This window comes from Lonchura striata, chromosome 8 (genome assembly GCF_046129695.1).
Source record: "Lonchura striata isolate bLonStr1 chromosome 8, bLonStr1.mat, whole genome shotgun sequence".
Classification (NCBI taxonomy): Eukaryota; Metazoa; Chordata; class Aves; order Passeriformes; family Estrildidae; genus Lonchura; species Lonchura striata.
Genome location: NC_134610.1, coordinates 35748728 through 35776631, shown reverse-complemented (window position 1 = coordinate 35776631; position 27904 = coordinate 35748728). Strand labels below are relative to the sequence as shown.

The following is a 27904-nucleotide window of genomic DNA, read 5'->3' as shown; positions in this document are numbered from 1 at the left end:
AAGAAGAAGAAGGAAACAAAAAAACCCAAAACAAAATAAAAAAGAAAAAACTCTCAAAACTGGCAGCAAAAACCTATCCACACTCTTGACTCCATGTAATGCTGGGTGGAAGGGGTAAGAAAGAAACAGGGGACAAACTACAGCTTGGAGCCAAAACATTTCCCTTCTGCATGCTCCTGGCTCAGTTCAGCCCTTTGTGACTCTCTATTTCAACCCCTTATGCACTCCCCTATAATCATCATAATATGTGGCTGTTTGCTTGCTCAGTGTATTCAACTTCCTCACAGCAAGCCAAGCTCAACCCAGCACTAGCATTTATTTCTGGATTTTAACCAGGCCTGCCTAAAACCAAACAAGACTCAGTGCGGTTTGCCATATTCACTGGGAGAGAATAAAAGGAATTGCACTCAAATACCAGGGTTTGTGGCCAAGTTCACCTCATGCTGCTGATGGTGATATCACCATTATTTCACTTCACTTTAGTACTTTTAAAAATGCTGTGGAGAAAGGGAGGGGCTCAGCTCTGTTTCTGTGCTTTGAGGGAGATGCAAGTGTTCCTGACAAAATGAATATAACTGACTGTTGCCCTTTCATTAAAAGAAAAAACCCTTTATTAGTCAAAAGTCAAATTACTGTTAGAAACCCATAATGACTGAATAAAAATGGCCAACAGAATGTGAGCAAGGCAGACATCAACTGGGAGATGGAACAGCCCTTGAGACAAAATAGTTCCAACTTCGCCTAAAATAACATTTTTCAAGAGCTGGCCCCGCTATTCTTGGTGTGGGACACCAAGCCAGGTCCCACAGTCCCAATCAGTGGTGCTTGTGACACATCCTGAAACGCCGACTCAGACTTCCAGAGCTGTCCTGAGAGTTCCCAGAGGTGCTACAGAACTCCCTGTTAGGGGCATCAGGATGGGGCATCCAAAGTATTTAGGGCAACATGGGTAGGATTCAGGCATCTGTGAAAGTCTCTGCCAAACATCTCAAAATGTGATGAAGAACAGGTTTTCAGGTCTTTGAAGATGGTGCTGCCCATCTGGAAGCTTCACCTGGGAGTGAGGGACTTGTCCCATGCCACTTGCCTGCCAATTCCCACTGTTGTGTGTCTAATGAGAGTTCTCATTTTTGTTGATGTTTTGGCAACAGGAAGCATGTCAGGATCTCAGTTTCTGTTCTTAAATCACTAATATGTGATATAAACACCTCATTGAAAGTCAGGAAAACAAACAAACAACTCGAAAGCCCCAGGAGAACTCCTCTACCCGGGAAAGAATGGAAATCTCTTCCCCCTCGCCCTCCAAAGCTGCTCCCCTGATTTTGCAGGGAGTGGCTCACGAGGGTTAAATGTCTGGGGCTGACAGTACTGCAGACTCTAATGCAAAACAAGAGCTGTGGCTGCAAACTTCACTTCACTGGCAAACTACAACAATTTGGGTAGACCAAACTAAATCTCCTAATCCACGGACAGCTAGAGAAAGGAAATGCATTTTTCCGTGTTGATGATATTGAACAGTTTGTTGGGAAGGACTAGGGAGGAGGGAGAAGAGAAGGAATTTCCATTGATAATGCCAGAGATGTAGTCAATGTCCTGTCATGGAGTGTTTATAGCCCATAAAATTCATTCCTGTGCTGTAGCCGGCATGGAGTTACATCTCCCTGAAGTTGCAGCTAACGGTCAGAAGGAATGGATTTCATTTCAAGAGCGATGTTCCGGATTCCTGGACAAGACACTCAGCAGTGAATGAAGCACTGTGCAGCACAGCCTCAGCAGCCTTGAAGTGAATTTTGCTGTGACCTAACAAAAACCACAGACTTGAAATTGTGATGATTCAGAAATTTTCAGCTCGCAGCAGGGGTTCTTGCAAAATATTTAGGAACTGCAGGAAGCATTTAATGGTCTCCCTATGTCAAGGAGAGGAATCCTGACCTTTTTTCTTCATGGTTCTTGTTCCTTATAAGCAATAATTTTAGAAGGATATAATTAAGCCCAAGTGGCCTTTTTTTCTAAGGTTGCTTATAGAATAACAAGTGACTTGGATTGATCCTGAATGTACTGATTCATCCTCTCTTTGCTGTTGGAATGTGCTGAAGAATGGCTACAGGGACAGACCATGCTCCCAGTCACACGTGTGGCTCCCCACAAGTGTGTGCAGTGAAGGAAATCAAGTGGAGAGGTTTATCTGCAGAGCAATACGATGGAGCAACAAAAGTCAGGAGAACCGTATAAGGGTATGTGCCTTTCCTAGCCAAGAGCCAAAAAGGTAGGATTTCAGTAGGAAAAAAATTTCAAATAGACCAAGAACATGAATCAGAATACCGATGGCTAAAGCACAGGTTTGGGACATTCCTAATCCTTATTTGGATGCAGAACCCATGAACGGGTGGTTTATAAATTCAAACTGATCTCATCTGAAGGAAGACTTCAGGTGAATCTTCCTTTCATTTCCTGTTAGCTTGAGGGACAAACTGACAGAGGGACGGAAAAGGAGATACATCCCTTTCCTGAAATAAATAAGAGACCTCTCACAAAATTTAACAGCATGCAATATCATAATTACTACATGCTTGTATTGTAATTACTGTCAGAGATTCCTTTAAAAAAGAAACCAGGCTGTTCCAAATCACATTGAGAGACTATAATCACATTGTAAGACTATTTCTGCTGGCTTGCAAATGATGGCTATGCAAGAAACTAATTTGAACACCACTGGAAATTATAATTTTGTTTTGTGTGCTTCCAGTAATGTTTTCTCAAACAAGGATCTTACATTTGTCCCTGTATTTGTGTAATTAATTCTGCGGAAAGCACTAGCACAGTCACACGCTTGCTGACACTGTCTTTTCCCATTCAAATTTCAGACAATACAATTTTCATTTTGTGTAAATACTTATACTGCATTTGAATACCTAAGTGCAGTGCAAAATTACATGATCTGGATTTAAAGTAGACAGAAATTAGGTCAATGTCAATAATTTAATCTTCATGGGAACTACACCTGATACATGAACCTTTTATATACCACTTGCAAATAATTGCTAAAAGCAGATATTTATTCCTCATATTTGCATATTCCACTACATCCTGTTCCTTGGGTACTTAGCTCTTACATTTAGCAGATTTCCCTGAGCAAATTTTATATATCATAACCCTGCTGTCCTTGAAGACTTCTCATAACCCTTTCCTTTACCATGCCAGCTGAGCTTAATTAGCAGCTTGTATCAGCAGCAGAATCTGTTCACACATTCATTGGCTCTTTATTGAGTAACTGGAAAAATGACCGCAAATTGCTTCCTCATTGCATATATGGATCAAAACTCCTCTTTCCCACTGACTTCCACTTAGTAATTCTTCCTTTGGAGCAAGCTAGGTAAAGTACATCCAATGCTCAAACAGCAGCATTTTCTGACAATGTGCTTTTCACCTGGCTTTTATCAGAGACTTCCAGACATAAGGTGGAATGTGAGATGGAATTTGAGGATGACACATCATATCTTAGGTCTTGGAAGAGCAGCAACAGTTTCTGAAAGCAGGTTCTCATTTCAAGAAACTGGATATTTGCTGGTTTATGATGCTATGTCCTGCTTCAAAAGCTAATACTCTCCCTTGCTGTGGCCACCTTAGTTCTGTGACTATTATGAGGGATAATGTGTGTCTGGTGACTCAAAAAAAAATAGATTAAAAAAAAAGGCAGTGCAGTGGATCTAAAAATAAAAATTAGGAAAGGTGGGAGTTAGCTCACCACAGCTCACCTCAATTTACAGGTCAGGTTTCAATTTCCAGTAAGTTTTCAGCAGAGTAGGTTGTGTAAATGTATCTGTGGACACTCCTCATACAAGGGAAAAGAAATTTCCTTGAAAATAGATACCTGACATCACAAGTCCGTATTTTCCTGGAACAGAGCACGTGCTGGATCAGTACTCTGCCTGCTGACATAGCCTTCATCCCAGGAGTGATATTACTGCTTGCACGTCAGTAAAGAGAACACAATGGGCTTGCAGGAAGTGGAACCAGAGCGTGCTGCTCGGCATGCTGAAGAAGTCTTATGGAAAGCTGTGGATATTCACCTTAAAGATGTCTGGAAACAATGTACGCTACTTCACTCTCAGGTTTGTCTGAAGAGTTGCTTTTATACATCAGGAACTGCAGCAGACTTTTTAGGTTAACAATCCCTTTGCCAAGACAAAATATGTGTGAGAAGCATGAAACACAACCTTCCTGTATGGTCTGAACTGGGGTGCTGGTCCAGGCACCGTACCAGAATGGGGCATGCACTGTGCTTTGTTCACTGGCAGCCTGAGAGCCACACTTACTGTTCACACTCTCTACTCTCTGCTTTGCAGTATTCCTTCAAACTAGGGAAAAGGAACACCTCCAGAGCAGCAGAGATGCCCATGGGAAGAAGAGAGATGGAAGAGGTTGACAAAATTTGTGTACAGCGAGGTTACATTAGGGCATCACGTTGAAGAACCCTTCTACTTAATAAAGGTTCAACACCTAGTATTTCTTTCACCTTTTTTTTTTTTCTCAGAGTTGATTTTAGACAGCAAGAAATAAAGTCAGACAAAGAAGGTGCTAAATTTATTTTGAATGGAATGCAATGACACCGATTTTCCAAGTGAGGTGTGAAAGCTTTTAACCTTGAGCTCTCAGCACTAGATAAAACATAACTCAGGGTTGCTATTTCCCACCCGTATGTTACACTTCACCTTCTCCCCTGTGCAGAACACTACTCCTCCTCAACGGAGCAGTATCCGCTTACAGGCAGCGCTGCTCCACGGGAAAAAAAAGAAAAGTTTGCCTCTCCCCTCAAAAAAAGCCATTTTGTTCAGCCAGATGTTTTACAAAATGGCACGGCCGCTGTGCCTGAGGGGGGCCGGGCCTCCCACCCCGGCGGGGCTCGGCGGGGCGGTGGCGGCCCCCGCCCGGCCCCCGGCGGCGCCGAGGCCAATGGGCGCTGGGGCGGCGGCGGCCGCCTCCTCCCGCCCAGCCCGCCCTATATAGCGCCCGGCAGCGGCGCCGTGCCGTCCGTCGGGCTGTCCGTGCCGAGCCGTGCCGAGCCCAGCCGTGCCAGGATGCCGGGCCGCACCGTGTGGCGGCTGGCGCTGCTCGCCCTCTGCCTGGGGGCCGCGGCGGCGGGGGGACAGCGCCGCGGAGCCGGCGGCAAGAGCCGGCGGCAGGCGCAGACCCAAACCACCTCGCTGCCGCAGGGCACCGCCGCGCAGGGAAAGCGTGAGTACCGCCCGCGGGCAGGGCAGGGCGCGGGGCTTGGCACGGCGCGCCGGTGGCCCCGGGGCGCTTTGTCTGACCCCCGCGCTCGCCCGCAGCCGCCCCTCGGCTCGGCGGACCCGCACACGTGTGCGCCCCGCGCCCCGTCCCTCCCGGCTGCTGCCCTCGGTAACGCCGAACTTTGCTTTCTTTCCCCCTCTGTAACCCCACTCCTCCTCTTCCCCCAGAGACCTGCTATGACAATGGACGGTACTATCAGATAAACCAGCAGTGGGAGCGCACTTACCTGGGAAACACTCTGGTCTGTACCTGCTACGGTGGGAGCCGAGGGTTCAACTGCGAGAGCAAGCCCGAACGTAAGTTGGTGGCCCCTTTTGTCTGCGTCGAGACCCCAGCGCTTTTGGTGCCGAGTAAGCCAAGCCTTGTACGAGTTAGGGCTGGCAGCCCGGGTTTTCCACTGAAGTTTGGTACTTAGGGTCAGTAATGGGATCTACACTCAATTACACTGAAGATCTGGCTTGGGATTTTAAGAAATGCTTTTCATTAGCGATGGGCCTGCCACCAGAACCCTGAGCCAAACATCGCTCATCTCTCTGGAGGATTGGATCTAAACATTAATTTTGGAGCCAACCTCTTCTTTATAATGAACTGAACTGACTCCTGGACTCGCATGGGGAAGTTCAAATCTGGAGTCACTTTGCAGCTCTGGCTCTGCTCTGATTGCTTCACCCCAACTTTTCATAGCTGTGCAGTGTCGTCAGCTTGTTTAAAAATATTTCAACTTACAACTTTCCACAGCGTCCCGGCCATGCTGTGAGCTTTCTATAATTGAGTGTAAAATGAGATTGTTTAGTCTGTGCAGAAAAAGTTTAGGGAACAGAAAGAAGTTTAAATGCAAGGTCTGCTGGAGGATGTGTCTCTCCAGGATTCGGTGTAGTTCAGTTTATCAGATGCAATCTATCTCTATTGGTCTGAAGCCACTGGTTTGCCATAATTCCTTTATGTTGCTCTGGAGATAGAAGAGATGAAAATCTGGTTCCTGGCTGACGGTGTTCATGTAAGACAGATGTGAGCATCTCAGCCATCTGTTCTGTGAGGTTTGTGTGCTGCCTGGCTCACGACTGGAGTACTCTAAGGAGTCCCCTTACCCCATAAAAGAGGGTTCAATGTACTTTCCCTTCCCCTGCAGAGATTCCCAAGTTTTACAATTTTGAAATCCAACAGGAAGGTTTCCTTATGACACAATGAACTTTATCTGCCCAGCAGTGAAGAAAATTGTTCTGCTTCACATCTTGAGTCTGGTGGCAGCACTGATGTTCTGGATTCACTCACCTATGCATGAGTATGAGCAATACACAAGCAGTGAAATTTGCTGTTGACTTTGGTGGGACTGCTGCAGAATTTGGGATTAATCTACTCCATTTTTGCTAAGTCAGAGCAAGGATGATTAGCATGACAAAGCACACAGTTTCCAGGGGTTGTTTGCTCCCTCCTGTCTTCCCTACTGTTGGCTTCAAACAGCTGGGATTGATGCTTTCAGGCATGCCTGCCATGTGCAACTTGTGGTTCCCTGAGGGAGGGAAGAAGAGGTTATTGAGCATCATGGGGCCCTTGAGGGGGCAAATTTCACCCAACTTCTTCTCTGCGGTTTTGTCCCATGAGGAAAGAGGAGGCTGATAGGCATTTTTCCCCAGGAAAAAAGGAGTATCTGTGTGAGGAGGCAAGGAATGTGTTTCCGTTGATTGTACGTGTTACTGGTGTGGTTGCATGAAGCTGATTATTTAAATTTTTTTTCTCCCTCATAGCTGAAGAGACCTGCTTTGACAAATACACTGGATCCACTTACCGGGTCGGGGAGACCTATGAGCGCCCCAAGGACTCCATGATCTGGGACTGTACTTGCATTGGAGCTGGACGTGGGAGAATCAGCTGCACCATTGCCAGTATGTAACTAAGAGCCTCTTCCTAGAGCTATTGTTCCTTAGTGTCATATTTTCCACAGCAATTTACACACTATTCCCAGTGCCTGTTAGCTACAGTTGCATGGGGTTTAGTCCAAAGCTCACTAAAGCTTTGAAATTAAAAGTCCCTGCCCCATGTACATATATTTGCACAACCAAACTCCTCTTTTGTTTAAGAGGTCAAGTGCTATGTGAGGAAACATAGGCCAAAAATTACTGTTAGTGTCCAGCCATACAGGCTAGTAAGTTGCTATGTACAAGAGTGTGTGGTACATCTTCACAGATGCAAGTATAAAAGTAGTTTTTTGACTGGAGATAGTCTGCTCTGGAGCTGATGGGTCAAAATAACACTGTCAGCATTAGTGGGACTACTCAGAATAAATGATAATAAGTGAATGCCACCTGATAGCCAATCCTTCATCCTCCAAAAACGTCATTGAACTTGTCTCAGGGGGAACTGGGATTTGATATCCAGACAGCAGCTTAACATGTTCTGTAACTCCTTTTTCACTAGCCTGACCCATACTTTCCTCTTGCTCTTCCCTCTCTTCCCTTGGTCCTTTCTCCCCAGCTCCTGTTTCATGTCTCTGTCTGGAAATCCTTTCCTTATTGAGTCACTGAATTGTTCACAATTTCCCCTTAGTTCATAATTGGACTTTCTGTGAGCACAGAGGAAGATTGCTGTGTGTCAGGATTTCTAGACTGAGATTTCAAAGTCTCTGAGGTACCTTTTGAGAAAAGTCTTGCTGTTAAAAGTATCTAGTTTCTTGCTTAAGACACACATGCAGACCCTAGTAGTGTTGCCACAGAGGACTCTGAAACCAGCCATCATTGTAGCATGGGAAAAAAACAATGCATTGAATCTAACAAGTAATGCTGGAGCCCTTCTGAATTTAATGGCACTTTATTGGGCAGGGATGCTAAGTGTTGTAAGAAAAAGAGTCAGTAAGGAAATTGTGAGTGTAAGAGCAGCCTTGTTTCCTCATCATCAGCCTGGTTTAGAGCTCACTGGAGAGTCTCACTGACTGCAACTGGCTTTGAATCAATCTTCAGAGCTCTGAGATTCCCTGCTTTCACAAATGAGCCCACAAAACATTTTACTGGCTCTTAATAAATGATGGGATGTGGGTGTTTTCTTCTTTCTTTTTTTTCCTTGGATTCTTCCAAAGAAACAAACCCTATGTTTGCAAACTGCCCTGTACCATGCTGCCCTCCCTCAGCCTGGGCTGCCTCAGCGCTGTGGGGCACTGAGGAATCTGCCTTTCTGGGAAAAGCTTTCCAAACCCCAAAAAGAGGTCTGATTTCCCACTGGGCTGTCACACCAAGCACCTCCTTATCCTCTACGTGCTGTCCTGGCCACCATGTCCCTCATGAGTGGCCGCAGAGAAGCCCAAGTGGCATTGCCTCAAAGGAGATGGAGGCAAACCCTCTCTCGCCAGCCCTCAGCCTGAGAGCAAGGTCTGAGGGAGAAACAGGACCTCATCGCTCCCTGGCATTCCCTTTTTCACCAGCCAGACTTCAGCTGGGGTTTGGAGCAGGAGAAGTTAGCTGAGGGATGAGGACAGGGCCTGGGAAGTGCAGAAAATGGAGGGCGCCAATGGAAAAAGCTGGGAGCCAGTGGGAAATGGTGAGCGCCACTTTACAGGCTGATGTCCCCCCTCGTTCTCCTCAGTGTCCCTCCTCCGTGCTGCCCCTTACCCCGTCTGACTCCCTTTGCCCCTGGCCAGATCCCCTTACCTTGTTGCCACCATGCCATCCCCGGCGTGTCCCTCACCTCGGCTCCCCTGCCTGCCCCCACAGACCGCTGCCATGAGGGCGGCCAGTCCTACAAGATCGGCGACACGTGGCGCCGGCCGCACGAGACGGGCGGCTACATGCTGGAGTGCGTGTGCCTGGGCAACGGCAAGGGCGAGTGGACCTGCAAGCCCGTGGGTAAGCGGCTCCTTCCCCCTCAGCGCAGTCAGGGCGCGTGGGCCCTTTCTCCTTGTCTTCCCCGAGGTGTCCCTGCGTGGGAAGGCTCTGGGTGGGCTCTGATCCACTTTCCCCTCACAGCCGAGCGATGCTACGACAACACGGCGGGGACGTCCTATGTGGTGGGAGAGACGTGGGAGAAGCCCTACCAGGGCTGGATGATGGTGGACTGCACCTGCCTCGGTGAGGGCAGCGGCCGCATCACCTGCACCTCCAGAAGTAAGTGCCAGCCTGGCAGCTGCCAGCTGCTCCGCTTTGTTTAGCTTACTTATTGTTTTATTTTCTTACTTACTTTTCATCCTGCATGGGAAAGGAAGGTTATTCCTTCCTCTGCCCTGTGCAAGTAACAGTGGTTTGAGAGGGATGGCCGTCCCCTGGGAAGTGGCAGGAAGCAGAGGAGGGGAGGGGGCCTGTGTGGTGCTCCGGTCACCGTTCGCACTCTGGGAACACTCAAGGGTGCCTGGATTCTTTGGGGATATAATCTCACGGAGAGAGAAATGTTTAAGAAATCTGTATGTCAGCTGAGCCACAGCCAGGCATCTCCCAGGAAGTCAGGGAAATGGCTTGGCCCACAAAATGGCAGAGCATTTAGCTTAGGATGCTTATTTCTGTGCTTTCGAGGAGCCTTCTGAGGGACAGTCGAGTGGTTTTTAAGTTAAAAACCCTTTACAACAGCTGGATCTGTAAGATTAAAACATTTTCTTACTTCTTTCTCTCTATTACTGTTTCATTTATTTGCTAGCTAAACTAGGGTTTGTTTTGCCTGCTCTCCCATCTCACCTATCACTTTTCCCACACCATGTCCTGCTCCAGCAGCACAGGTGGTTTTTTTTCAAAATGTTTTTGCATCATTGAGGGACATTACCATAAATACTCCATTTTATTTGTATTTGCAGAGCAAACAGGACTTTTAAAACCTAAAATCTTGCTTGTTTATTGACCTTCTGTTCCAGTCCTTTTAGCTCCACCACAGAGCTTACTTCTGTCTCAGGTTTATACCAGCTGCCTCAAGAAAATTTAACTTTGTACCTTACGCCTTGGTTTTGCAAGGTTTGAGAAACTCTTCTGTAGCCTTTCAATTGCCTCATATTCAGTTGCCTTGGGGCACACAAATAATAGATTTTTGCTGATGTAAACAGCAGACCTGATGATTTAAAAAGCAGTAAAGAATAAGACACTAAGGAGGGTTGAGAGTAAAATGGAAGATCTGGTGACACTTGGTCAAGAAATAAGCTATAAAAATCAACCCAGCCTTGACACTAATAAGTCTGTTAAAGACATGTGGGAAAAAAATCATTAGCTGTTAAATGGGAATGAATAAAACAGAATGTGTTGTTTGTGAATTTTGGAGGACTTATTATTAATAAAATGCATTTGGCAGTAGCTTTCTTTCCATAACTCGGGTCTGTGCTGTTGTATCATGGGGGAAATTGCAATATAAGGAGCTGTTCATTTTTCATTTTGATTTTTCAATTACATTTGAATAGAGAAATTCAAATTTATGTATATAAAATGATACCTCTAGCCCACAAAATGGCATTACACTTCAAGTGTGTGCTGCTGTTATGTATCTTTTATGGCAAGCATTTTCCAGAATCACAGCTGGTTGCTTCAGTGACATTTCATCTTTTCATTGGGAAGTGTGTCCATTAGATGCATTTTTTTCCCATTTGCAAAATTGTATGATGAATACCTTACCAATTTACCATACTTCTGGCAAATGCTCAATTTCTGGTCATTCTAGCAGTGTGAGTCAGTAACATGTTTTCTACATTCACATTATATCCCATGTGCTCTCTCAGTGGCAATCTGGCTTAATGCATATGTCCTTCCACAGTTCTTCATAAATCCATGTTCATTGATCCATGATTATATTTGAACCACTGTATCAGTTTTCCCTTGAATTAGAAGATAAAATGTTGTAGTGGAAGAAGAACTAGTTAATCCATGTGGATCTGGCATCCAGACAAAAGTAGTTTGTTGTGCTGTCCTTTGAACCCATTTGCTCAATTCACTGGGGGCTGTGGGTTATTAAAGAGATTTAGAAAGTCCTGGTATTACTTGAGCAGCTTGGATTTACTTCACTGCAGCTTCATGCAGGTTTCTTTTGAAAGAAATGGGATTTTATGTGTTTCCCTCAAACAGGTTTTAGTCCCTTCCAGATGAGAGAGAACCCTGAACTTGAACTGTGCCCTTTGTATAGTATTAAATGACCAAGCTGCAAAGACCTGTGTTTTTTTCTTAAAAGAAAAAAAGGGTCATTAAAACAAGTTTAGCTTTAGAGGTGTGTGCTAGACAGAATGGAGTTAGAATGGCTTTAAAAAGTAGCTTATTTTGACAATGGCTGCAAAGTGAAAGCACAGTTCTGGAAATGAATGAAAATCTTTCCTTAGGCTAAAGCACCAGGATTTTGGGATGCTCTCAGTCTGTGCAGACTTTAGTGCATGTCGGAATTGCAGCAGTGAGCTCCAGAGAATTAGGTGGGCCTTTTAAATTCAGGCTTTGAAGGATGAGCTTGGTTTGAATAAGTTGGCTGTCGAGTGCTGGAGCTGCCCAGTGCAGGCTCAGCTGAGAGTCACATTCCTCACACAGATCGCTGCAATGACCACGACACCAAGACTTCCTACAGGATTGGAGACACCTGGAGCAAGAAGGATAACCGTGGGAACCTGCTGCAGTGTGTCTGCACTGGCAACGGCAGAGGCGAATGGAAGTGTGAGAGACACACGTCCCTGCACACCACCAGCACTGGTAAGTGGGACATCGTGCCATGGAACATTGGGAAGGGGAAGAGGAATAGCGCATTTTGGCATGCTAGGACTTGGAGTTGAGTTGTTCCATCCTAATTCAAGTATTTCAGAGTCTTGTCTGGGAAAGATCAGCAGCAGAGAGGGTCAGAGTTCAGAAGATGCTCCTTGTTTGTGCGTGTGGAGATAAGATTAATTGGAACCTTGCTTCCATGCACAAATGGGGCTGGCACATACAGATGGGATTGCCTGCACAATCACAGGGCAGTAAATCACATTTAGGGCCCTCCATCCACAGGAGCTATCTTTGTCTTGGGAGCATGGCTCTCCAAGTTAATGTTTGAACTTCATGTATTCGCCTCAGGGTAGCTTTCTTGAAATGTCCCTTATTTAAACCCCACTGAGACCATCTGGTTTCTTTGACATGATAAATACACCTACTAATGACTGAGCTTTAAAAACCCAAAAATGTCAAAGAATGTATACAATGCTGTTTAATGTGTACATGACATAGCTTGTAATTTCGGTATGAAATATTGCCTAGTTTATGGGTAGCGTATTTTTTGTGCCCAAGGTTTAAATCTTCAGCTCCTAAATTCTTTTTTTGTCATTTTAAGGATCTAGGTTTCTTATCAGTGAGTGCAATGTAGAACTTCTATTTTCCTGCAGTGCCTGCACTAGATTTTTTTCTTGGTAAATGACCTTTAACTGTTTGGTACCATCAGGTTAACTTAAAACTCTAAGAAGGTCTAAACTTCAAAATGTGTAACACTTCAAGGATGTCAGTATTTTCAAGGGCTTGTGTTATTACTTCCCCTATTTCAGCAGAGCTGATTTTGTGGAGATGCCTGTGGGAATCATTAGCAAAATTTTATATGATGTAGACAACAACAAGCCTCTTTGTCTCAGTATTATTCCAAATCAAAATGTGCTAAAAACTTTGATTCAAAATTTAAAAATTGCTGAGTAAAAGAATCCATTTTAAGTTTATTCTTCTTGTTTATCAATGAAAAAATCAAAATTAATCCTTTTTGCATTATTGCCTTACTTCCTTGGTAATTTTTATTCTCTTGTCAATGATCTTGATTTTTCTATTCTACATTTCCTTCAACTAATTTTTTTCCCAAAAAAAATCTGTTTTCTAAAGAATTGTATGAAAAAGTGTTTCTAAATGCTTTCTAAAGCGACTCTACAGAATTGGAAGCCAGAGGCTGTCATTAGCAGAGAGGGGGAGTCATTCTTCTAATTTTGAAATTTGCTAAATGGAATAATTAAGCCGCATTTTGGGAAGCTTAAGAGTGCCGTGCCTTCTGTCTGATGGAGTGCCTGAGGTTTTATTATCCCAGCATTTAATGGCAGCCTTCTGTTGCTGAGCTTTGAGTGCCACATGTCCCTTCTGTGCCACGTTGTGCTGCAGGCTCTGGCTCCCCCAGCATCACGAATGTGCAGACAGCGCTGTACCAGCCCCAGCCGCAGCAGCCGCAGCCCCAGCCCTACGGCCAGTGCATCACGGACAATGGTGTCATCTACTCGGTGGGCATGCAGTGGCTCAAGACACAGGGTAGCCAGCAAATGCTGTGCACCTGCCTGGGCAACGGAGTCAGCTGCCAGGAGATAGGTATGAGTTGCTGTGAGGTCTCTAGGACTGTTCTGTGGCTTAATTTCCAAGTAGACTTCTTCGTGTGCGTGTCAGAAATGTCCACTGAAGAAGACATACTGGAGAAGGGTGCAAGAGGGAAAGAAATGGTTTGGTTATTTGAAGCTTTGTTGTTTAGGGCAGAAACATTTCCCAGTGAGCTATTTATAACCTGCTGAGGGGAAACAGTGCCCTTGGGGAGCAGCATTAATAACTTTATTCAAATGGAGCTGCAATAATATATGTTTGGAAAAGAATGTGAGAGAATGCCACAGCTATGGAGCTGTCTGTTGGTGTGTATTGGCCCAGATCCATGGCAGTCAGTGTGGGTTCCCAGCAGCCAGCAACTTGGCCTGGAGGGGCTGTTGCTGTTTTGGAGCCCTGAAATTTGGGGATTGCTTTAAGCTGTAGTCTAATGCTGTGATTTTCTTTTTGAAGCCGTGACCCAAACGTATGGTGGCAATTCTGATGGAGAGCCCTGTGTCCTGCCTTTCACCTATGATGGAAGGACTTTCTATTCCTGCACCACCGAAGGCCGCACGGATGGGCACTTCTGGTGCAGCACCACTTCCAACTTTGAGCAGGACAGGAGATACTCCTTCTGTACCGAGCAGAATGGTGAGCTCTTCTCACAGGCTCTTCACATGCATGTGACCCTGATGGAGGTATGGAGGAAGGAGCAGAGGACACAGGAACAGGCTGCCTGACCAATTCCAGCAGCCTGGAAGGACTCAAGGCAGCAAGGCAGTGCTGTAGATGGAGGGCTGCCTGATGACAGAGTACTTGTATGCTCCTGGTATCTTTGGAGGGTGCTACAGATGTACCCTTTGAGTCCTGTTCTCTGAGATGAACTTAGAGCAGGAGTACCTGGTCATGGTGGAGCTTTGGCCCAAAGGATGCTTGCTTATCTCTGGCTTTGCTCGGGTGAACTGCTTCAAGCAATGCCCATATTAGGCTGCAAAGAAAGGATGTCCATGGAGTACATTTTGTGCAGTCCTGTCACTCCCTCCATCCTGGCTGTCTAGCCAGGCTGCCATATATAGCAGTGATCTTGTGATTTGTGGTCACTGATCAGGATTTGGGGCATGACTAAGGCATCAGCATTCCCTGTTGTCTGTGGATGGTCAGTGTTCACAGCACAGATCTATCTACCTTTGTGGTTGCATGTCGTGAGTGTCTGTCAGACATGCATGGAGCAGTGTCTGTCCAAGCAGCTTCTTGGGATCTGACCTTGGAATGAATATTTCATGTTCCCACATGAAAATACTGCTTCTTACACTGCGTAGACACTTTCTTTAAAATTCTGTTCTACTTTGGTTGTTTTTTCCTGATAAGAGTCAAGCCTTTTTCTGCAGGGCATAAATACTTTATTTTTTAAAAAATAAATTAACCCCCCCAAAAAAACACCCAAACACTGTCCCTGTCCATTAATATGATCATGTTTCAGAGAGGCTTCTTGTGATACACTTTGGAAAGAGAAATGTGTTATAGAAAAATCTCAGTAAATATCTTGTTGTTCTCCAATATTTGTAAAGCAGAGTTGCTCAAGAGGTGATTAGTTCAGGTAGATTACAGCCCTCTTTCTACTGCTGCTTGCAAAACATGAAGCTTCCTGCCTGCAGGGAGGTTTTGGCTTGTCCTGTTGTATATAACTGAGCTGTAACCCTTTCCTGATGGTGAAGGCTTCCCTTAGAGCTGAAGGGCACCACTGGGAAATAGTTTCAGAGATAATACAGGTGTGCTGAGAGCTGTGAGTTTATTTCATTCCTTAGGCCTTGAGAGAAGGCATCCTCAAAGCTACTTACCAAGCACAGTAAGCTTTGGTTTTCCCTGTTTCCTGGGAATTCCCATGGCTGGCTCTACAGCTCGTTTCAGAGCAAAGCTTGAACTGACCTGACCTTATGCAAAGCTTATGAAGCTTATGTTTCCACATCTGAATTAATTAAAGCCAAGAAAAAGGCCTGTGGATTATATACAGGGCACATGTGGGGAAAAAGTAGTGCTAGTGGTTTGTTTTCCAAGCTCTTCCGTGCAGGCTGAATTTGCATCTGTTCTCTTCATTTTTCGTACAGTTTTGGTCCAGACACGTGGTGGCAATTCCAATGGTGCTCTGTGCCACTTCCCCTTCCTGTATAACAACCGCAACTACACCGACTGTACTTCTGAGGGACGGAGGGACAACATGAAGTGGTGTGGAACCACTGAGAACTACGATGCTGACCAGAAGTTTGGGTTCTGCCCCATGGCTGGTAAGGCTGAGAGCCATAAAGGGGTTATTAAGCACCTGTATGTGGTTCTTTGAGCTGGAAAGGGAAGATCTCTCTGTTGTTGGTGATGTTGTACTGATGACTTCTAATGAGCTGAGTCTCAGCCCAAAGTCCTTGAAGGCATTTCTGAAGTTCTGTTTTGTCCTTTTTTCCCCTCATTATCTACCTCTAGCAGAGATTTAGGCAGTGCCAGGAGAAGGCAATTTTCATTGCTTCTTTGCTACAAGCCAATGATAGGCATGTTCTTCAGCTGGTGCAAACTGGTGTAGATCTGCTGGAGAACCTAAATTGGAGTGTGTGCCTAAAATTTCCTTGTTAAGATGCAGAAACCATTAGCTGATGTGAAGGGGCATTGCAAATGGTCTCAGTCCTCAAGATCTTGTCAGTTCTGGCCTCATGAATATCCTTCTCACCCAGCTCATGAAGAAATCTGCACAACCAATGATGGTGTCATGTACCGTGTTGGGGACCAGTGGGATAAGCAGCATGACATGGGCCACATGATGAGATGTACTTGTGTAGGAAATGGCCGTGGAGAATGGACCTGCATTGCCTATTCACAGCTCAGAGGTACTGATTTTCATGTTGATACCACCACTTCAGTCTAAGTGGGAGGTGGGAGAAATTTGTAATCTTTGCTGTCATTGTGGGCTTGAGTCCACACTTAAGAACTGTGGATTGCTCTTTGGAGTAGGAAGTGGATTAGAGGAGCTGTGAAGTTCTTGTCTTGTTTATGTGCTGGAAAAGTATATTCCAGCCTTCACAGGCTCTCAAGCAGAAGCAAACCTTGATTGTCTTGGTTGTGGTATCCCTCCTTTCTTTAGTCTACATTTAGGTATTGGCAGCACTGTGACTTTACATAGAGCTCAGTATAGGCACCTCCCTGCCTCAGGAACAGACGAAACTCCAGACTTGTCTGAAGTTTGAAAGCAGAGCTGTTGTGTTTTATTGTTCTGCAGTGAAATGTTCAATTCCTCTGTGCTGGATTAGCCTTTTGCTGGCTAATCTATATGAAAAACTGGCAGGAAAACATGGAGATTACTCTTATTTATTTACTCATTTGTGTGAGTGGTCCAAGTGGAGAAGTACTTAAGCAACACCAAAAAAAGACTTAAAAGCACAGACATTTGATCATCCTGCAGCTAGCTCACAGCATTGGCTTCATGTCTGGAAAAGGCAGGGGGGTTGTTGTCAAGAGGCCAAGAAAGGACTCTTTAATACCACTGCTGAAGTGGGATATAATTTATAGGGAAAGGCTCACTCAAGGGCTTTGGAAGGGGTTTTTTAATGTGTTCCCTTCAGTGTGAAAGACACTGCTCAAAGTTCTGGTCTGTGCAAGTCCTGTTTCCACTTCCACAGCTAGTTCTCTGCAGTTCCATTCTGGAGATGAAGTGGTCTTACTTGCTGAGGAGAGGGAAGAGGTGCTTTGTTTTTTCAAAAGGCAAAGGTTATCTGAGTAGAGCTGTTGAAACACAGCAGCCAGACCTTGGTGCCTGCAGGAGAGTCTGAGTGCTCCTTGGTTTATCCAGATGCTGTGCCCATGGTGTGGGAAAATACCATGGGGAACAAAATCATGGGAATCGTGGACTCACTTCCCCAAGGACAGCTGGTCCAGGATTGACTCCAGACCTGAACTTGGGTCTCTTGGGTCCCACTTAACAAAACAACTTGCTTCTAAGCTTGTTTTCATGTTTGTTTTGTCTTTCTGCTCCTTGATGTGATTAGACTGGCTTTAGGAATTCTGGGCCAGATCCCAGATGGACATTGAACCTAACAGAGTGATAACCATTGTACTACAGCATGGAGTCTGGTTACTGTGTTATGAGGGAAGAGTAGACTGGTGGGCACCAACAGCATCTTGTGTCTGTAAAAGGCCTGCCTCTGCCTTCAGATTACTACAGAGGGTAGCAGAGATACCCAGCAGCATAACATCATTAAGATGGCTGTACTTAATTGCATCTTCATAAATTTGGAACAGCCCTTTTCTCCTTGTGTAGTTGCAGTGGTTTGAGGCTGGAGAGTTTCAGCTGAGATGCTCCTCAGAGATGGTCGAAGAGTCAGTGTGATGCTTTAGATTTTTGTTCACATGTGGAATCTGTCTGAAGGAGCAACAAGGCAGTTCTGTAGCTGGATTGTGTCCTACAGACCTCTTTACTGCAAGTGTTGCTTATTTGTACAGTGCTGATAGATGAACTTGGAAGCAGGGCTGTGTGTGCAGGGCTGTGAGTGTCACAGACTACAGAAAGGAGGGCTCCTTTCTGGCTTGGATGGAGCTGGTCATGGTCAGTCTATGTGCTGATCAAGCAGAGGGAATAATGTTCCAGGCAGAGGGGTTCTGTCTCAATGCTTAGACCTATTGCTGATAAACTCTACTCTCTCCCCCAGACCAGTGCATTGTGGATGGCATCACCTACGACGTGAACCAGACCTTCCACAAGCGCCATGATGAGGGGCACATGCTGAACTGCACCTGCTTTGGCCAGGGCCGGGGGAGATGGAAGTGTGATCCTGTTGGTGAGTCACCAGCTGTCCCCACTTGCCACACACCCTTTGTGGCTCTGTACAAACTGGCTGTAGTATGGAGAAACTGGTGTGTGAGTTTGGGCCCAGTCTTTGTCCACTTTCTGTCCTGAATTGTACAAAAACAAAAGTAAAAGCAGCTCTGCATTTGCTGGAGGGTAAGTGAAAGGGCATTTGTTAATTTAGGACATGTGCTTGGATTATCACACCTGCCACAGAAGAACCACGACTGTGGCAAGCATATGTTGTAAAATATAACAGGTTGTGGTAGCAGGGCAGTTAGCCTCAGGCTGTGGTGATTTGGCTGGATTCTGGTATCTCAGCTGTCAGCTTAGCAGGGCTCTCAGCCTGAACACTGATAAAACATGCAGCTGGGCCCTGATGCTAGGATCAGTTTTCTTACCTTTCTCTATCCTAAAATCTTTGAGAGTTTTCTCCCTGAACTGAGGAAGGAGCACTAGTGTATGTTAACTTACCTTGGACTGAATTGATTTTTTGGCTGCCCTTTGTTCTAGCAAAGAGAAAGCTCAGGATGAGAACACATGTTAATAGGGCTCTGGAGGTTAGTTAAAACCATCAAGATTCTCTGCAGGAATGAGATTTCATGTCTTCTTCCCCCCCACTTCCCTAGCAGACCTTGACTGGAAGATATGACCTGGTTCTTTGGTTTGCAATTACTAAGTCAAAGAGCTTCAAGCTATTGCCAAGAAAATCTATTAGAAATTACTAGTTGTGAAGCTCTGCTTTATTCACAGTAGTATCTGTACATGTTTGCTCAAGGAACGTAGATTGTGAAGCTCCTGAAAATTACTAGTTTGAAGGAAGGGGTGGGGGGATGATTTCAGCTATCTGTATAAGTGCAATTAAAGTTTTAATTTTGTTGGCTCTCTAAACCAAGTTCTTATTTATCCAAGAAAACAATGCTAGTAGTCACTGAAAATTTCTGTAGAGCCAGGCATATATGCCGTTGTCAGAGTAGAAAGTGTGCTGAAGTGCTGCACTGTGCTGTATTTCAGGATCTGTCCCCCTTTGGTTTATACAATGGTAAATCTGGAAAGATTCTGCTGGAAATAAAAGCATTCTGGGAACTATTAAAACATAAATGAATTCTGCTGAAGGCAGGAGGAATTTTTGCCTTTGATCTCTTTGAGAAGCAACATGATTTAACTTTGGATGAGAGATGAACTCAATTGGCCAGGGCAGAATTGAGCTCCAGAGTGGATGGAATTCTTTCTAGAAGAAAGAACCTACTGAAATGCATCAGAGCTGAATTAGCCCCCTAATATCCAACTTAATGCATGCAGTGCTGTATTAACAACCTTGATTTGAGACTCAAGTTCTGTTGCCACTTTATGTACCTATATTTGCAAATAAACATCAGTGCTGCATTTCCTTGTGCAAAAGTCTTTTGGGACTTTTTTGTAGCTGTTTCACTGTGGTTTCACTGTGGTGAACTGTCCCTCTTGTGCCCTCAGACCAGTGCCAGGACTCAGAAACCCGCACCTTCTACCAAATTGGAGACTCCTGGGAGAAGTATGTCCATGGGGTCAGATACCAGTGCTACTGCTATGGTCGTGGGATTGGAGAATGGCATTGCCAGCCTCTGCAGACCTACCCAGGTAAGAAGCCCAGCAGAAAATGAACTCATCTGCTGAGTTGAGACATGAGGGAGGTCAGCTTTCCACCCCTCACCTGTTCAGGTTTCTGTACCTAATGCCTTCTGGTTTCCTTTTAAAACAAAGACACAAGCAGGTGTCAGAGGTTTATAAAGAGGGGCTCAAGCTTTTGCAGCTATTCCTGAGGGCGGGGTTATTTCAGAGGATCACCCTCAGAGCTCACAAGAGCTTGGGTTTACATTGCTTCTTGGTATTTAGTGATATCACAAGTGTAATCTTTAGCTTATATTTCCTGAAACTCACATATAGTTCTTCCTTTTTCGCTCATTACAGAAGCAAAAATCCATCATGGAACAAAATGTTTTTCCTGATCATTGCCCCAAAGAAATTAAATATTTGAACTCTTGTTTGTCCAAGCAATTCCAGGAACTCTATATAGGGATGGGCAATGCCTGTTTGTTGCTCAGCTTCAGTTCCCCGAACAGAATATAAAGGGGAACCTCTCTACTTGCCTGTTTAAGGTTGCAGCTGCCACTGTCTTAATCTGAATAAGATGAAGTATTAAAGCTTGCTGAGCTTCATTTACTCCTGTTGGACTGCTTAAACATCTCCCTGAGCTATGTGAAATATGCATGCCTCCAGCCTGGAGACCAGGGCTCAAGGCTGCTTTAGACATAAGAGTAACTAAAAATGTGTAAATAACCCAAATCTAATGTTTCTGAATGTAGGTTTGGGTTAGGTGAGCGTTGAAATTTTCTGCCTGTGGGCACAGGTTTGTTTTTCTAGAAATCCTGTTAAATGGGAACAAGTATATATATTACATGGATGTCCAAATAAATTATTATTAGAAATGTTGGGAATGGGGTGAGGGTGTGGCTAAAACACTTTCCTGTAGATTCCAGGGATCTCTTAGCTGAGATTTTCTGAGAACAGAAATAAGGACAGTGCTGCTGCATGTTCAGTGACACCTCCCCAGTGAGGCCAGAAGGGACTGAAAGGATAACTATAGGCTCATAAAACCTGTCCTCCTCTATTGGAGAGCTTGTTGGAGGAAATAGGCCTGAGCCTGACCTAGCTAAATGCAATCAGTAGTCTTAAGCATTAGAGTGCTGCAGAACTTGTGTTTTCATCAGTTCATTGGCCTGTTTTGTCTCAGGACTTCCACCTACCCTTCTGGTGTGATTTGTGTGTGGAAGAAAAGTCTCACTATCTGTGGAGTCCTCTGCGGAGTCATGAAAATTCAGTGTTTCAAATGAACTGATTAAGAAATTAAGTAAAATAGTAGAAGATTACTGTGTATTTTCAGGGTGTATTCAGTGTCAGATCAGAATTTTTCTCTCACCGTGCTGCATGATTAAACTTGGATTTGGCAGATGGTTTTTATCAGCTTCCCTGCTGCCATTGCAGGAGATATTAATGAAGAAAATAGTTATTTGCTGAGAAGTTCTCCCATCTCTTTGAACAGCAAAACTTTGCTTTGCAGACTTTTTCTATACTAGACCTTTCCCATTTTCCAGTTCATTGGTAGCTTACAAAAAATGGACCCAAGCAGTGCACGTTAACTTCCCCACAGAATTTACTGGTTTTATAGGTAGTAATGAAGGATTAAGGATAGAAAGAAAATAGAACTGATTTCCCATGTATACAAATAGTGAGCCATGCAAATTTCTTGCTTTTTGATGACTCCACAACATTAAAACCAGCATTTCTTTTTTTTAGGCTCAGCTGGACCTGTTCAGGTGATCATCACAGAGAGTACAAATCAGCCAAACTCCCACCCCATCCAGTGGAATGCTCCTGAACGATCTCACATCACCCAGTACATCTTGCGCTGGAGACCTGTGAGTGCCACATTTGTCATCATTTGTTCCTCAAGAGCACTTTATTTGGTTTTTTGTGGTGTCTGAAAGAAGTGGCTGACACAATTTCGGTAAACTTGAGTTGCTTATTCAGTGTCTTTGTCCTCTTGAGGTCAACAGCTACTCTTGAGCATCAAGGAGAGCCAGTGCTGTATAAACACTTGAAGTTTTCTTGCCCAAACTTCACTGGTTGCTATGCTCATAAAGTATTTTATTAAACAAAGCACTAGTACAGCAAGTGGACAAGTTTATATCCTTCCATACTGTAGGAATATAAATCCTTGTGGAAGCTTCTTCATCCAAATAAATACTGTGTATATCCAGAAACTACTGGGAAACATTTTATTCTAGTAATGTGGAGGTAAAAATGACTAGGATATGAAGTCATAAACAGCTTAGTCTAGGATTAAATAAACAGTCACTCCCATCTTCTCCAAAGTCTAAACCAAAACTGGTTAACCACAGCTTGTTGGCTGGTTCCTCTGTGAGCAGTGATTTGATTTAACCAACACAGATGAGCTGTCTTCCAGCTCCCCTGAGTACAGCTTCACAGAAGACCACTAATGATTAAGAGCATTAGTATCTCAATGCTGCCTGTTATTAAGAGAACAATAAAGGCCCTGATCCAAAGCCATTCAAGGCACTCAAGACTTTTTACTGATTTCAGTGTATCTTGGATGAAGGCCTGAATGAAATGGACTTTAAAGCACTGGAGTACAAACCTCAGAGGATGGAGCATTATCTTAAAGCTTCCCATAGAGTTCAAACACAGGGTAGAAGTGAAGAACCTCTCTGTATATTGTTTTCAGATGATGGCTTAGTGTATTATTATGAACAAGCTTCAAAAGTATCTTTTCCAGGAACTACTTCATGCCTTACTGTGCTTTTAGTGAAGGAATGAGTTGAATTTATAACAAATAATGCCCCTTTTAAATGGCAAAGTTCATAGCTAGGTTGTTTTTAGTTTACCCATGTAAGACCTAATAACTCAATGCCATTGGTCCTGCTTCTTGGCATACTTTTCTCATCTCCTTTGAGTTGATTCAGTCTGTGCATTAAAGCCATTCAGGTCATACCTGTGTTTGAATATTACAGTGAGTAGTGACCACACAGCAGGTTAGGTCACTAGACTGCCCTGCTTGCAGCCTAGGGAGTCTCTCACTGTCTGAATGTCCTTTTTCTTGCAGAAAAACTCAGGAAGGCAGTGGAAGGAAGCCACTATCCCTGGCCACAGAAACTCCTACACCATCTCAGGCCTGAAGCCTGGTGTGATTTATGAGGGACAGCTCATCAGTGTCCAGCAGTATGGCCACAAAGAAGTCACCCGCTTTGATTTTACCACCACCAGCACCACAGCAGTGACAAGTGAGTTGAGCAGGGGGACATCCAGGAAAACCTCATTTCCTTCACCCATGTCCTAGCTTTGTGCATCCCAGTGAACACAAAAGCAGTGATGTTTAATGCAACCTCTCTCTCCCCCCTCTTGTAGGCAACACTGTTTCAGGAGAGACAACTCTTCTTCCTCCCGTGGTTGCTACTTCAGAATCTGTCACTGAAATCACATCCAACAGCTTTGTTGTCTCCTGGGTTTCTGCTTCTGACACCGTTTCTGGATTCCGTGTTGAGTATGAGCTGAGCGAGGAGGGTGATGAGCCACAGTACCTTGGTGAGACAATACTGGAGTGTGCCAGACCAAAGCATTGCTCACAGCCAGGGCATCACTGCTTTGTGGCAGTCAGTAGAGCTGGTGTCAACAGTGAACATCTCCCTGTCTTTCAGTAGGATTCAGTTAGGATATGAGAGTAGCAGGAGCAGATCAGATCAAAAACTCACTTAGTTCATTGTCTTTTCTCCATTACTAGCTGGAAGAGAACAAGGCAAGTAAATAGCAATATTCCCTCAGAATACTGTACCCAAATTCTCCAGAGGAAAACTGCCTGAGTCAGGAGTAGTGGATGAGTTATTACTCTGAGTAGATAGAATTATTTTTATCTCCATTAATTTACTCAGTTTTTTTCCTTTTATAATCATGTAAAGTTACTGGCTTCTCACTGAAATGAGCATCAGATGAGAAGAGAACCAAATCTGTTTTTTTTTTTTTAACCTGCCTCCTGGATAATTTCCTTTGGCATACCTTTGTCCTTCTCCAGAGAGAACTCTTTCTGAAATGTCCTCTCATAGCTGCTTATCTCATGGATATCTCATGTTCCAGTCTGCTGTGTCAGTTTTGTTTGGATCAGATCTTCCTCATCTCTGATAATAAGGCAATTTAGCTGAGCTGGGAAGCTGGTTAAAGGCGCTGGACTCAGACACAGGAACTGAAACTTTTTCCAGTGTTTACTGTAGAGCCCATGGCACCACTACGTGTAATTTCATTTTAACTTCTTTTTCCTAATTTCCTGTATAAACAGTGGTAATACCAATATCTCACCTCAAGCATTTGAAGTTATAATAGTTACTGGGACATGAGTGTGGTAGAAGAACATGACAAAAAGAACAGCAGTCTCCTGACCTAATAATTCTTCCTAGAATCTTGCTCCCCTAAACTCATGGGTTTGCACACTGAGCAGAAGTGGCTCTTGTGGGGACTGCCAGCATTGTCACCACTTTTCTTTCTGCCCAGACAGCTGAGCTGTGCTGTGAAGCAGCTCCTGAGCTTGTCTGTCTGCAGACAGAGGTTTACAGGCAGATTGAAAGGCAATCCCCAGTTTCCCCTAAGATGCTTGGCTTCAGTCTGGTCAGCAAGGAGCTGCTTCTTGGGGAGTTTTCTACATCTGGCATGTAGGTGGACATCTGGGAAAAGGGAAAGAAGTTCACCAGCCCTCATAATGTCATTCTTCTTCACTCATGAGTCAGTGTTTCCACATAACCTACTGATGTGAAAGTTTTTCCATACATTTCTCTACTGAAAGTTCAACAGTCAGGGTATGAAATGAGTATTCAGCTGAGATAGCTACAATGTGCAGGGGCTGCTGCTCAAGCTGCCCTGCAATATCCCACATCAAGCCTTGCTGTCCTTGGTTGCAGGTCCCAGATCTCCACACAGCTCTTCTGAGGTGAATCAAATGTGTTGCAGAGAAACTGTTGTTTTATTGCAGGAAGACTGTACTTAGCCCAGATTAGAACAGCCTTCTCAATTATTTAGTTTGGAGAGAAGGCAAGAAGATGGAATTGCTAAAACAAATTTTTCTCTCCTGCCTTCCTCAGATCTTCCAAGCACAGCCACTTCTGTCAACATCCCTGACTTGCTTCCTGGTCGCAAGTATATTGTTAATGTCTACCAGATTTCTGAAGAAGGAGAGCAGAATCTGATCCTGTCTACTTCACAGACTACAGGTATGTGTGGTTGGCTGTTGCTGCACTTCAAAAGCTGTTAGAAATCTGTTACTGTTTGCTCAAGAATTTTTTGTTACCTCTTACCCTCACACTTGCTGTTCTCCTGTGTTTGTCTTAAACAGCTCCTGATGCACCACCCGACCACACAGTGGAAAGTGTGGATGACACATCCATTGTCATCAGCTGGAGCAGACCACAGGCTCCAATCACAGGTTTGTCCACTTGGAATGCACTTATTCTGCATTATTGGTAGAATCTGAAATGTAGGTGAAAAAGAAAATTAAATATAACTCTGGGACAAAGGTGGTGCAAAATTCTGCCTGGTCAGAGAGACCAGCTGGAAAGCACATGGGCAGTTTAGCATTTCCTTGGCTTCAGTGGCTGAACCAAGCAATGCAGAAGGCTGGATGTAAAACAATTCCTTCAGGATTTGTGTTAAATAAAAACAAGCCCTGCGACCTTATATTTGTATCTGTCATCCAGACCATCCTATAATGAGCATGAGAACAGTACAGGCCTAAATCCACATGTCAGACCTCAGAGATTCTAACCCAAGTCAGATTGTGCCTTGGAAGGTGGTGTGAGTGTGTGGTCTGTAGATGGGACGTGAGCACAGGCAGGCCACAGGTCCTGCTGAAGTTCAAGACTATTTTTATCAAAGCTCAGCAGGGAGATCAGTTCAGCCCTCATTTCTAGCATTCTTTGTGCTTACTGTTTGTGCTGAGGATTACATATTTCTCTTGCTTCAGGCTACAGGATTGTCTATGTACCCTCTGTGGAGGGCAGCAGCACAGAGCTCAATCTGCCTGACACTGCCACCTCTGTGACACTCAGTGACCTGATGCCAGGGGTTCAGTACAACATCAGCATCTATGCTGTGGAAGAAAACCAGGAGAGCACTCCTGTCTTCATCCAGCAGGAAACCACTGGGGTCCCACGCACAGGTAATGCTCATCTTCTGGGTTTCAGTCACTGAGATTTCTGTTGGTAGCTAAGGGAGTGCTTAAATGAACTCAGTTCTGGTTTTGTGGGTTTGACTTGGAAGTTTCACTGGTATTGAAGTTATGTAGTAAAATCATACTTACTAACACAGTCAAGACACCACACTGCATTAAGAGGGTTATCATTCCAGGGATTGGACTGCAGGCAGGTCTTGCATTGTCTGAAGAAGAGAGATCAATTTCCCAATTTATCTTACAGGGATTCTGCTAAGAAATCCTCTGAAGTGCCTGGTGTATCATTTTGACCCAGCACTTGGCTTGCAGGTGTTCAGGGTTATGTACTCAGACACCACAACAGATATTCAGATAGTTCACCTGACTTTTCCCTCTCCCTTCCAGTCCTACCCATTATTTTCCTTTGCAGTCAGTGGGGATAGGAGATTGCTCAGCATTGACTGATGTGCCAAAACAACACTGTAGGATCTAAACTTGAGGCACTCAGTATTTAAAAAACTTCTGGTTTCAGGGTTCTTTAGTTATCCAGTTGGACTGAGTAACCAAACCAAAAGAAGGGATAGTGAAAGAATTGGGATTTGATGTGGTAAGCAGTGGAATTTCATGGTCTTGCAAGTTGCAAGCACGTGTTTGCAAATGGGAATTTACCAGGAATGAACTCAGCTCAATGATTTTACGGTTTGGCATCTGCATCTTCCAAAAATGTGCACTGGTTAACCTTAGGGCACTATCAGTCCTAGTCTCAAGGAACTTAATTTAAACACAGGAATTCAAGGGTACAGTACTGTGGCCCAGCACTGAGGGAACTGCATTTTGCATTTGACTATAGTAAGGCCAGATCAGCCTCTGAACTTGTTTAATTATAAAAGGTGGATTTCAAGTTAATCACAGACATTCAGAACATGCTGTGGGTTTTTAAAATCCTCTCTTTTAATTTTAGAAGGAGGTTACTGTTTCCAACCCCTGGAGTACTTTTTTTCCCCTCAGGCTTTGGTTCTGCATATACGTGAAGTTCTGTAGCATATTACATCTGGTTTTTCAGTCACAGAAAGATACCTTCTGAAGACATAGTATGCTTTAAAGTAGATTGTGATGTTTAGAATTGTAGTCTGCTTGTCTGGGAATGTGTGTAGGCATGTTTACAGTGAGGTTACCTTGACTGTTTAATTTGGTAAATATTCTTGGGCAAGTCGTTGTTCTTGCAAAATTCACTCTTTTTTTCCATCCGTGGAAACCTATAACTTCTGCTAAGGACTCCCTCTGACAATTGTTGTACCCCTGTGTTTTCAGATGAAGTGCCTTCCCCCAGAGATCTGCAGTTTGTGGAGGTTTCTGACATCAAGATCACCATCATGTGGACCCCACCCCAGAGCCAAGTGTCCGGCTATCGGGTGGAGGTGATCCCTGTCAACCGCCCTGGCCAGCACGGCCAGAGACTGCCCATCACCAGGAGCTCTTTTGCTGAAGTCATTGACCTGATCCCAGGAACAACCTATCTCTTCAAGATCTTTGCTGTAAACCAGGGCAGGGAGAGCAAACCTTTGACTGGAGAGCAAACCACCAGTAAGTGTCTTTCCTCTGTGCTTTTTTCAGCCTTTTGAAGTGTGGATTTCTTTGTTGCTTGGAGAAATGTATAAACAGAGCACTTGAAGTGCAACAGTTCTAGCCCAGGAGGTATCCCATCAGTAGGATGACAGGGCTGGGAATTCATTCATTCTAACAATGATCTCTTCAGCAGATTTATCCTCCTCCAGGGCTTTCCAATGGGAGTTTAAGTCTCATGGTGCTTTAAAACAATTTTGT

At 44.5% G+C, this 27904-nt stretch overlaps 1 protein-coding gene across 5 annotated transcripts in view; it reads left to right on the top strand.

Moving 5' to 3' along the window:
- The first annotated feature begins 5049 nt into the window (after positions 1-5049).
- Positions 5050-27904, top strand: part of FN1 (fibronectin 1) — a 51505-nt gene continuing 28650 nt past the window's right edge. For all 5 annotated transcript variants that reach the window (XM_021537222.2, XM_021537223.2, XM_021537221.2 and 2 more), the window contains exons 1-19: positions 5050-5235; positions 5460-5588; positions 7038-7175; positions 8994-9125; positions 9246-9383; positions 11757-11915; positions 13329-13529; positions 13986-14165; positions 15620-15796; positions 16232-16384; positions 18200-18328; positions 19810-19953; positions 21670-21791; positions 22997-23174; positions 23299-23475; positions 25017-25145; positions 25268-25357; positions 25895-26089; positions 27392-27664. In XM_021537222.2, the coding sequence (XP_021392897.1) occupies positions 5079-5235; positions 5460-5588; positions 7038-7175; positions 8994-9125; positions 9246-9383; positions 11757-11915; positions 13329-13529; positions 13986-14165; positions 15620-15796; positions 16232-16384; positions 18200-18328; positions 19810-19953; positions 21670-21791; positions 22997-23174; positions 23299-23475; positions 25017-25145; positions 25268-25357; positions 25895-26089; positions 27392-27664 (3001 nt within the window). In that variant the 5' untranslated portion in view covers positions 5050-5078. The remainder of the gene's footprint in view (positions 5236-5459; positions 5589-7037; positions 7176-8993; positions 9126-9245; positions 9384-11756; positions 11916-13328; positions 13530-13985; positions 14166-15619; positions 15797-16231; positions 16385-18199; positions 18329-19809; positions 19954-21669; positions 21792-22996; positions 23175-23298; positions 23476-25016; positions 25146-25267; positions 25358-25894; positions 26090-27391; positions 27665-27904) is intronic.